The sequence below is a fragment of the Cinclus cinclus genome, chromosome 2, assembly GCF_963662255.1.
Source record: "Cinclus cinclus chromosome 2, bCinCin1.1, whole genome shotgun sequence".
In the NCBI taxonomy this organism is placed as follows: domain Eukaryota; kingdom Metazoa; phylum Chordata; class Aves; order Passeriformes; family Cinclidae; genus Cinclus; species Cinclus cinclus.
The window spans coordinates 42,261,023-42,273,084 of record NC_085047.1 but is presented as its reverse complement, the minus strand read 5'-3'; the positions used below and the strand labels follow the sequence as shown (position 1 = coordinate 42,273,084).

General features: G+C 36.2%; 1 protein-coding gene across 1 annotated transcript in view; it reads right to left on the bottom strand.

Annotated features, from left to right (window-relative positions):
• ARHGAP42 (Rho GTPase activating protein 42) overlaps window positions 1–12,062 on the bottom strand; it is a 139,919-nt gene that overhangs the window by 44,795 nt on the left and 83,062 nt on the right. Inside the window, exon 5 of the mRNA XM_062514451.1 lies at window positions 279–380. Within this exon, the coding sequence (XP_062370435.1) occupies window positions 279–380 (102 nt within the window). The remainder of the gene's footprint in view (window positions 1–278; window positions 381–12,062) is intronic.

Genomic DNA, 12,062 nt, shown 5'->3' with positions numbered 1-12,062 from the left:
TTTTATTGTACTAATATAATTCCATTGTTGCAACCAATAAACATTAGCTGTACTTGAAATACATAATGTTGCAAACACATAATATTGCTTTGTTCAAATATTTAACTCCTATTTGGGTCTTATTCATCCCAGTCAAGAATTTATAGTCACAACAAGCACAACTACCAGAAACCACCACAATTTCACATTAATAAAATACAGCATGTCTTGAAGAACACTAGTTTATTATCATGATTTCTATGCAAATGTGAAATTAGGTAAGTGTGTTCAGTTCTTACATCTTGCAAATGAGATTCTTTCTTCTTGGCTGACAAATTTAAGTGCTTCTCTAAGATGGAATAATATTTCTCACTTTCCTTGTCAAACTTCTTCTTCCCATCCTGAAAAACAAAACATTCCCAAGTAAAGTATTTGGCTAAATATCACAGCTAACCTAAAGAAAAAACAGGTGCCAAAATATGCCTCATTATAAAACCAGTTTTGTTGGTTCCAGTATTTTTTAGGGTTTAATTCTGAATTGGACCTAAAGATAGTAGGAGAAGTACTTCAATTATTAAAAACAATTATAAGTAGGATTTTTTCCCATAAATAACAAACCCATACAACATACTTGCACGGTTTCCCATAGTAAATACACATGAGATTTTATGTAAGTGATATATTTCAAAGAAGACACTTAATAGAAAATAATCTTCCCCAAGTTTCTGAAGTGTACCAAATAAAGTATACTAACCAAATAAAAAATAAAACCCACCAAAAAAACCCCCCTTACTCTGGAGGACATAGGTGAGTAAAAAAAATGTGATAAAGATATAGGCCTATTCTTTGCATTTAAGAGTAATACATTTTATTTTCCACCCACACCCCTAAAATATGAGGATGATGGAAAAGCATATATGTGGTTGCAAAAGGAAATTGGTCCAAAAGTCTGTTTCCAATAATATTTCGATGTGTCTGAATATTTAAGCTTGTCTCATTTAAGTTATCCTGCCTTTTTCCTTTCCCACTCCTCTTTGTTTTTCCCATCATATGCAGCCAAACCTCATATTTCTATCGTAAAACTATTTTGATACATAATATAAAAGAAAGCTACTACTTCGAGTAAATTAAGAAACATCTTATTTTCTGCAAACAAATTCAGAATTCATACTTCAAAACTTTTAAAACCTGCTGTTCTGTAATTTAAATCTGAGATTTAAGAAAAAGACGGGTTTCTCAAAAGCTTTTCCATCCTTCAAGGAGTCAAATTTCAAGAAATAGGAGAACTGATTGAAGCGGATATTCCATCAGAATATTACTAATGATAAATCTGTAATTTTTAATTATAAAATTATATATTCCATAAATAAAAGCAACTTTCTGCCAGTGATTTTTATAATCTTAGTTAAGACCTGATGGTTAACAAATTGAGTATTTTGAGAAAACAGAAAAAGCTTCAAGACAAGCACTCCTACTTACACATGTGCAAAAGCCATTAATGATAGAGAAACTAATTACTGGACATCATGCAGTAACATCAGGACATTTTAAGAACTGTAATGATTCTCTTCCTGACCCCTTTCTCCCTAGAAATTTTTATATACAAAAACAAATAACTAGCTCGCACTGTAGCATCACCCTGTTTTCCTTAGTCATATCATGGGAAAGTCAGGTCAGTCAGAGAAATAAGAAATAGGAGGAAGATTTTAATGACATGAATTAAAACTTATCAACCAGCTGTAACAACAAACCACTTACTGATTAGCTCCAGTGACTAAAGCTTACAGCAATAATTATACTAGATTGTAAAACACATCATATACTTTCTATCCTGCAGAAAGTTCAAATATATTTAGTACAAAAAATATGCACAATTTAATGTTCTTGCTACTTCACAACAGAGATATCTTCAAAAGGCACCAGAAGGAAAAGAAGGCACTTGACCCAACAAAATACTAAATAACAAAACAGAATAACTACTACTAATGCCTTCTATATTTAATTATGGATAAGCAGGTATCAGGACAAAAAGGTAAAAAAGGAAAAGTAAAAGACTGTATTTTGTTTAGTAAGTGACAAGAAGCTGTAAGAATTATCTTCCAAAATCTTTCCCAAAGACATTCTTAAAAGAGAGAAGGCAGAAGGCCAGAGTTGTGGCAAATAACTTGTAAGTCAAGAATTCAGCTTCAGTGAGACTGAAATCATAGGTGAGTTCCACAGCCACAGTTTTGTTGGAGAATACTCAAGTGACAGGTTTTCATGATGAAGCAAGAGCAACCTGTGTATCTCAACAGCACCTTTGGTCACAAACAGAAATTCAGTTCAGTTGATCACTGAATAAAAGGTGCAGTTAGTTACATACTGTTTTATCTTCTGAGACAATGATGTTATGCACTGCACCAGAAAATATTCCCCAGGTAACTGTAAAGTGGAAAGGAGTTGGTCTGATTGCAGTATTTTAGGCTTTGGTCCCAAGCTACTGGAGTTCAGTGATGGATACACTGTCCACCAGACCACCTAACTCAGAAGGTAACTTGACATAGCCTTTGACAATGACGTCTGGGTGCTGAGAACACATACTGTCGTTTGGAATTGATATTGTGCTTGCCTCTGCTGTCTCAGACACCAGACCAAAGGAATGAGCCATGGGCAAAGCTCCCACAGGATTACCTATTGCAGACTAGGATCGCCCAGCCCAGTCCGTCCGTCCTTCCTGCCTTCCTGCCTGCCTTCCTTCCTCCCTCCCTCCCTTCCTCCCTCCCTTCCTTCCTTAATAGGTTTATGATATGAACAGTACCAAGGTGATCAATAGGTAATGAATAACTCAAAGTCTAGCCACTTGAACTGATGTTGACACTAATGTAACTTTTACTAACAAGAGGTGGAGAAGAGTCTGAAGTCTCAGCTACCTGGTGAAAGTCAAAGAAAAAGATGCAACAACAGGACTTTGCCACCTGAAACACCTACATAGAGCACATCAAATACACGTCAGTGCCAAAAGGGGACCACTGATACACCTAATGCAGCTCCCACTGCACTGAATCCAATTGCATTTATTTTCTCCTATGATCTGTAAATAAACCTGTGAATTACATATCACATGCTCTCTTTATATGTGAAAAGTAAAAAAAAAAAATTAAATCATCACATCCAAAGAGATCAGCCCCCACTACTGGCCAAGAACAAGAAAAAGACAAGTTCAAATAAACTAACTGTGGTTTTAAGATGTATCTCATGTGAAGTTTCATAAAGATCTCCATGGATCATCCATAAGGAAACATGGAATTTGAAGGCTCTCATGGTATTCTGTCAGCCACAGATCTGGTCAGCCACTGCCTCCATAATTTTTCATACTAGTTACATTAAAGAGAGAACTACAAATTGGAGCTTGCCTGTCACCAGGGCAACTTTGGACCCAAGTGCAATGTTTTCAGAGACAGCACATCGGAACAACTTCTTCCTCTTTTTCCAGATTTTAACTTAACAAGACCTTCTTCCTTCAAAGGTAGAACTTGACAAACTAAAAAGGCTAACAAAAGTAAACTGGGAATAAAGATCTCCTGGCAATTTGGACTGCATTAGTGTTTATACACAGTGATACTCCTGGGAATAAGTTTGCAGCAGGACAGTGTTTCTGGCATTGCTCTGATTACTCAGACATGTTTCTGGGAAAAGTATAAAAGATATGGCCCCAGCAGGTGAGTTCCCTTTGCTTGGAAGTGCCAGTAAAAACCACATATTTGCATGTATTGAAGCCTCTGAAATCTGTTTACTTAATAAAAATTAAGAAAAAAAGGAGATACACTCAGAAGCAGGTGATTCATGTTCTGGATGAGAAGAAACACTGTTTATGCCAAAATAGCTCTTGTCTCACACACTCAGTCAGTGACTCACAGCACACAAGCGCATCCTAACTGGAGTTACAGACTCCTTCCAGCTTTTGCCTGTTCTTCTGCAGCCCTCAAAACACTCTAACACATATCCATTGCCCAAATGAATTATCTGAATCCTGTTCCCAGCAATCTGTGCCTGTAAGACTGAGAAATCTACTTTTCCACATACTAGGAAGTTTTCAAAAAAGCTTCCATGCGAAACTATCTCCTCAAAGTTTAGGAGACAGATGATTGCTTTTGCCTAGATTCCACATTGGATCAAACCCCAAGGAGAAGAGATGTGGTTGGACAAGAAAGCTTGTGCTGTGCTGTTACCAGAACAGACTGCACCAGCCATGACACAAGGCTTAAGGCACGTGGCAATAAAGAAGATACTAATTCCTGACCTCTGCACTGTGTCTTGTTCCCGTTGGACTCCAGCTTTCTTTCATCCTTGCACATCTTTCCAGCAAGTAAACATCATCATTTCTCTTTGCCCTGGCAAAGTATCAACCATTTATTTCAAAATATCAGCTAGAACATATAAAAAAAACTCCCACCCCAAATCCATGTGAGATAATTAGGTGGGTGCAATAAAAACAATCTAAGCACAGAAAAAGAGAAATTACATAATATTAAGCCTCTGTGTATTTCATGCTGATGCATAAGTCATCAACACCTTTTGTCTAGACTAAGTCTTGCAGACTCTAAACACTGTAAATGTCTCTGTATAGTTGTTTAACCATTCTCAGGTGTGTCAAGCCTTAAATCAGCTCAAAAATATTTACAGTTTGAAATGCTTCAAAATTCTAGGAACCCCATTAGGAAAGCCCTTAACCACACACTCGGCTTACAGATTTTAATGGAGCCTTACTAACTGCCAGTATCCTCTTGAGAGATTTAAGTCATGTAATACTAGATCCAGGTTCAATTCCTGCTTTTATTATCTCTGCTCAGATTTCTTTCACAGTTTTATTTCAAAACTGATTAGACAACCTAAAAAAAAAATCTTTTCAGAAATAAATTTTGCTTGAGATACTTCTAATTATAGGCATGCCAGTTAGAATTTTAACTCAAAAGGTGTTCTTGTATTCCTCTTGTTTTAGAAATATTTATGGCTGTGAAAAGTCCAGACATCAATTGCTGAATTCATTAAAAAGTTGACTCAAGTGAGTCAGGTAGTTTTTTTCTCCTGTTCAGAAAGATTTTGATTCCATGCTGTAAACTAGTTATATATGTGCTACAAATCATTGGCATGATTTCTACAAACTTTATCCACTAGCTGTATTTTTAGATATAAAGCAGAAATGGTTATATTTTGAAGCTGACTTTCCTTTTCCAGAGGAAGCATCAAGAAAGCTTGTATTTTTATAATGGTTTACCACTACTTTGTGTGCAGTATTTAATGTCAAAATTGTTACATATATCTTCAGAATTATTACATAAATTATTCCTCCTTATTTTTCCAAAAAGAGCCTCTATCATCCTTCTCATTCAGTTCCCCTTTTTTTAGTTGCAATAACTTTTGGTTTCTACTTATCCATTAGCTACATCTTGTACCTGGCCACCAAGAAATTTTTGAACTCTTTGTCGCAAAATTAATATTTTTAGACTTTAACATGCTAATCCTTTGAAAACCCCACCAAAATATTATTCTTGTTGAAACCATAAAATAAACATGTTTTGCGAGAAATTATTTTAAAAGGATCAAGAAAGGAAATTAATCCAAAAGTCTTTGCAAATAAACTATCTGGCAAAATGACATCAATACCTTTAAATACTCTAAGGAGAATACCTTAGTTAGAAATTGTGAAACATGGCCATGATGATTTCTTTCTTCCCCTTAACCAGAATTAGTACATATTTTTTTTCACCAACTCCAACTGAGCTGCAGAAACTGGCACAGAAATACAACAGTAAGACTTGAATATAGATCAAGTCAGACATACTGTCAGTTGAAGAACCTGAAGGCAACAGTGAACTCCACAGAGACCAATAAAGCCACATCCCCCTCCTTCCTCTTCGACAACAACTGCAGAAACATTGATTTTTGCAACAATAGACTGGAGATGGTTCATTGTTAGAATGTTAGACTTCAAATATATTTTTTTGAAGCCACCTTTTTCATTACCAGCCAAATAAAAATTCAAATTGTATTTCTACAAAGTTAGTGGGATTTTGTTTGGAGTTGTAAGTTTGGGGACCATGTCTTACTAAGCAGCAGGACACCAAAGTGGAACTGTAGTCTAGAAAATAAACTAAGCTTAGTTTTGGAAAGACTGATTTGAGCTAAAATCCTATGGACTTCTTGGAAAATGTGAAATCTCAGAGTCTCACAAGTCCTTTGAGGAGAAAAAAAGTAAATACACCTTCCATTTTACATTGCCTGAGGTTTTGTTGAGCATTCTCATGAAAGTAGCTAGTAAGTTGCTGGGTTTTGGTTGGTTTTAATAATACTGACATTATCATTGGCATCTGAGACCACAGGGGGCATTTTGAGAGTCTGGATGGGAAGAATTTCTTTCTGATAGAAAGTTTGATTTGTTATGTGAATGCTAGGGGTTCAAGATAAGGTTGAAAGAAGCCACAAGCTTTTTATTCCAGAAGAAAAAGGGAAAAGGTGATATAAAAGTCCTTCCCTCCTCTTCTTCCTCCAAAACAGAATTTAATGTATTGTTAGGCTATAGAGTTTCCCCAAATCCATAAGAAAGTCAGAAATGTTAAAGGACATGGTTTATATATGGTTAGCAAATAACATGAAGTGAAGCAAATTTGTACCATACTTCATAAAGAAATCCTTGTTGATCAACACAAAATAGTGTTAATATAGTCATAAATTATGTCTTACGTTCCTCATAACTGCTAGTGAAAACACTTCCAAATTGCATCATGTAGAAAATTAAATGTCCAAATGACTATAAATCTTAAAACCAATTCTTTACTAAAAAAGAACAACCATATGCAAACCACAATGATCCAGAAAACAATATAGTGTAAGGCACAAATAATTATAATAAAAAGAACATATTGCAACTATGAAGTATAATAAGGCAATAAACCAGGAATACAAGACTGTTTAGCAGCATTAAAGCTATGAAGACAGATATTAGAAACTGGCAGTTTAAAAAATAACCTCAATTAAAATCAGGTAAGGAATACATAAAACTGAAATATACTTGAAACAACCCAAAACTAATTTAAGTTTAACTGGAGTTCACATCTGTGTAAAATACTGAATAACCTTGCAAGAGATAATTTACTTTCAGGTTCATAAACTTCTGAAGAAAATTTTCTTTTCACTCTCTAATGCCCTTAGAGATCCAAGTATCAGGTACTTTCAAAAGCGTATCCTGGAAGAGGAGAATCCTACAGCCATTTCCTAATAATCCCCTATGTAATTCCATCAGATGTTTTCAAATTAAAAAGCAGATACTATTAAATGAGAAAATGTGTTTGCAAGATGTCATTTGTTTTTCTTCAAAAAATTTCCACTTGAAATGGAAACAAAAATATTAGAAGTTCCCAGCATTGCTGTGAAAAGACGTGCAAACCTGCCAGTACAGGACATATTAGATTCCCTGCTATTCAGCTGCAGAGCTGTCTCGAGTTTATTTGGCATTTGCCGATTCCAGGAGTAGCTGCTCTGTGTCTGGGAATCTGCTAAATCCCTGCCCAAACAGCAGGACTGGTAAGTCTACACACGTAATCTACTTTTATTGCTCTACTGTCTACTAAATATGAAGTATTTTTGCTGGAATAGCTTACTTAGGATATTATCAAGTTACCTCTTAAATAACATGGAGAAGCCCCCTAGAACAGCAGAAACTGACTGACTTTTCTTTGCATCAGGTTTAGGATAGCTTTGTTAAGTTTAAAATATTTTATCACAACGGGAAGAGTTTTTTTTCCTGGACAAAAGCTTGTGACTTTAAATGATTTCAAAAAGAATGTTAGCCATGCTCTTTAGGAACTCATGAAGAGGCCATTTCATCTGCACAGTTAGCAACATCTCTGCTTTGTGCACTTAGAGCAAAGATAAAAAAGCTGCAAAGAACATAATGTCATTCAAAGAAAGCAATTCCACCAGACCCGTTTAAAACTTCACATACTCACTCCTTTATTTTAAAAGCCGCAGATAAAAATATCTCTTTCTTAACTAGTAATTTCTTTTTTTGAACACTCTTTGGGAATCTCCCATCTATGCCAACCAATCAGCCAACACCACTGATCTCAGCGTGCCAGCAGCACATTCAGCACTGCTCGTGGTCCCAGGGCACCTCCGACGTCATCACAACAGGACTGGGATGCTGACCTGAGGAAGAACTTCAAGGCGAGTTATGAGAAATTTTTTAGATTAATACACACAACTGGAAACTGTGTTGTTTACAGATATTTTGGAAGGGGGGGGAAGGAAACGGTCTGAGGTCAGTGTCAGAAGTCATTGTGTTTTGTTTTGTTTTGTTTTGAAAGCATCTATTTTCAGAGTCCCTTTTACAACACTGATAAAAGAACACAAACTATCACTTTGGGGTGAAAAGTTATTTCTCCCCAGTGGTGTTGTTAAACTCACTCAGTGCTCTCAGATTACTTCTTGGCGGTGGGTGTTTAATCTTCTCATCAAGACAAGAATCTGAGACCATCCCTTCTTGGCAAACTCCACAGGAACAAATGGTTCTGTGGTAGCTACTATAACCTGACAGGTCCTGAAATAACTAAACTGCTTTATTTGGTGGAAAGATGGATCTCTTGATGCTCCCATATCTACCAAGACACAATAAAGTTTCAAGCAATGGTGTTCATTTTTGTTACAGTACAAAAGGGGATACTTCCCAGATACTATCACACACTTAACTTTGGAACAGAGCTATTTCAGAGTTTGCTTTACCCAAAGCAAAATTGCTATATTGGTAGGAGATTGAAATTTGTACACTCCCAGATATGCAGAATGTGTTGCACAGATAGAACAAGATACTGTGTGAAGGGAAACCTATGGCGACACAACTGATCAAATGATTTTCTATTTAGAATGGAAAAAGGTAACTCCACCATAGATATGGAATAAAGACCCATAGACCCCACATCATCTGAGAAATGTACAAACAATGCCCAAACTGTAAATATAACCATAACTATTTTTATGCTGTTAGCTACACCATGGAACAAAGGGAAGCAATGCAGAAAGAGATCTTAATTTCCCCCCCAAACTGCTGAAGAAAACCCCAACACGTAACAGAGTAAGAGTAACAGATGAATTCATGCCCATGTAAAAAACATCGTGACTTAAGCATTAAATGCTCAGTACAGCTGTAGCACTATACAACACCCACAAGCACAGTTCTGAAGTAGTCCCTGTAGGGTATGAGAATGCAGCTGCCTTTGTCAAAACATAATGAATTTGATTTGGTAAAGGATGCTAAAACTCAGGATGGAGTCTAATTTTGAAGAAGGGGAGGAAGAGCAGGAGACTAGGTGCCTTTGAGCTGATGAATGAAGACTGACACCTTGGGCAGGGAGCAGAATACCAAACTCTCTGCTTCTTTAAGTCCGGTCCTGCTCTGTGCCTGGGCAATTGGGCACTTCCTGTATTTCTCTTAAATCCTTCTTGAGATTTTTAAACTCTCATCAACAACCTTGAGACCTGTTTTTCAGGTGTGGAACGTGATCCTGTCCACGCTGTGGCCAAGAGCAAGGCTATAAAGAATATAACAGGTGAGTAGACTTACTGCACTCTGCCAAATCCTTCATAGCCTCAAACACTCACTAAGAAGTTTAGTTCCCCTGTGAGCTGGAACTTAAGTTTGGAGGTCAGTGTCTTTGTTCATACTTTTGATCACAGCTCAGGAGTCCAGTAGGATTCTAGAAGTTGTACAGGGTCAGGATGCAACCTTCCTGAGCCCTTCCTGTGACACACACTACAATAGGCTGCAGTAGATTAGCAAGAAAAAAAGCCTTAATTTAATTAGAAGATGTCCAAGTTTTCATGCATTTTTATGTTCCTTTTTTTTTCCCTTTTCCAGTAAAAAGGATGATATTACCTAAGTTTTTTGTTGTTGTTGTTTTACTAGCTGTAGATTCTTTAAAAATAAATGGTTCTTTTTGCCAAGAAAGGTACACTTGGCACGCTCACTTACACAATTCCATCAATTTACACATTTATTCTAAACCTTAATTCTTAAATGTTATGACAGAATAGTAAACTATTTTCCAATTTACAACAGGAGACTAATTAATTTATCCTTAATTTATATCTGTTTTCTTTATGATGCAAATTAGAATCTTCTTAAACTGCAGAAACTGGTTTTAGTCAGTCATTTAGTTAATCACACTCACTTATAACAGAGAGGCTGCATTTAACAAAATTTATTAAAACTGATTATGAACATAATGTTAACTGTTTTCTTCACAAGCACCTGTGCATAACAGACTGAACCTACAGTTTTTAACCATTGTGTCCACAATCTTTTGGTTAAGAGATTTGAGTTTTTACTCTCATTTTTAAAAAAGAATACACTAAAAGCGTACTTTTAGGATTGTTGTTTGTTTTGGTTTTTTCTGGTAACTTCTTAAAAGTTTATCAACTTTGAATGAAACAGTAATTGAACTGAAGCAAACTGCAATAAGAAAATAATTTTGTTTCATTTCTGTAACAGCAAGAGCTGTCAAAGGAAGAGCAGTCACTTAAAAGAAAAACTCTGGGTCCAGGGGCTGAGCCAGTGTTATCTCTAAGTTTAATAATTTGGCTCTGCACAGGAAAAAGTAAGACTTTCTTAGATGAAATGTATGCATACTGGAATCTTCACCACAGTTTCTAAAACTTGCCAAAGATTTCACACACACAAGTGTAGAAGAAGCAGTGGCTAATCATACTGGCATTACAATTATTTTGTTCATGGCAAAAAAAAAAAGGTCTTTCGCTGCTTGATATTTCCCTACATCTATTAAGGGAAAATACACTGATCTATTTTAAAAATAAATTTTCATTAAACACAAGTTCCAATTTCACAGTTCTTGCATTTGTTAATACTAGTTTAAGTAAAATACCAGATTAGACAACATATATGGGATTATTTCTCAAATAGAAGTTTTCTAGGACCAAAACCTTGGAATGAAATGTATTTATAAGTGCAATTCACAACTTTCACAATTCAGAAATTTTAACCAAGACTTGAGGATTTATGTAAGTAAAAGAAAAGCTAAAAACAATTTGTACTTCTCTATTTACCAGAGACAGATGCCTGTTAACCTATAATACCTAAAGAGATTGCCAAAAGTTATCTACCAGTACAGCAGATTTTTTGCTATGCAGTTGTCTCATGACCATTGAGTAGCCTCAGTTCCTCATGATCAGTTATTTCATTCTACACTTTACTCCCAATTCTCCAGTCCTCTTCCTCTACCTCAGCAACCTATGGCAATACCACCAGATTACTTTTACCTGGTCATTACCAAAAATAAAACAACATACTGATCTCAAACTGCCCCATGGGATCTTCTAACTTGTGACTTCTTTCTAGTCAAACTGTCTCTCCCGTACACAAAACTCACTGCCTTTTTCCCATGAGTTAGCTCCTCTGACAGACTGGGTTTCTCATACTAAGCCCCATCTGAACTACATTACAATGGCTCATGTAGAGTGTTATAAAAGCCTGGCTGAAACAGAAATAGGTTTGATCCCCTGCATCTCCTCACCTATGGAATAAGTTACCAAAAAAGGTATCAGGTAACCAGTTACTAACCATTTTTGAGACACTTGCATTTTAACTCCAAACATTTGCCCATCAATAATTCTCCTTGCCTGCCCTCTCTTTGCACTTCCTTCTCCTGGCCCTTCCCTCCATGGTTCAGACTAACATTAAAACACACCAAATCTAGTGGATGCAGATATCAAACCTTGAGTGACAGATGCTGCTTGTAATGAAACACCTCCTGTTGTACCTGCTACAGCAGGGTCACTCATTTTTCTCAGTTAAAGCACAACAAGTGTTATGATTTGATCAGATACCGAGGAAACTGGTTCACCAAATGGGCAACCTGGTAGTTCTAAACATCTTAGACATCTACCTAAAACTCTGCTTTGACAACTTTCTGACAGACCTTGAAAAATGGGGGGTTTCATTTGTTTCATGCTCCTCAATTTCCAGACAATCCAAATTAAATGCAGGAAGAACGTGCTACCTCCGGCATGCCTACATGTGAAGATGGATGTGAGCA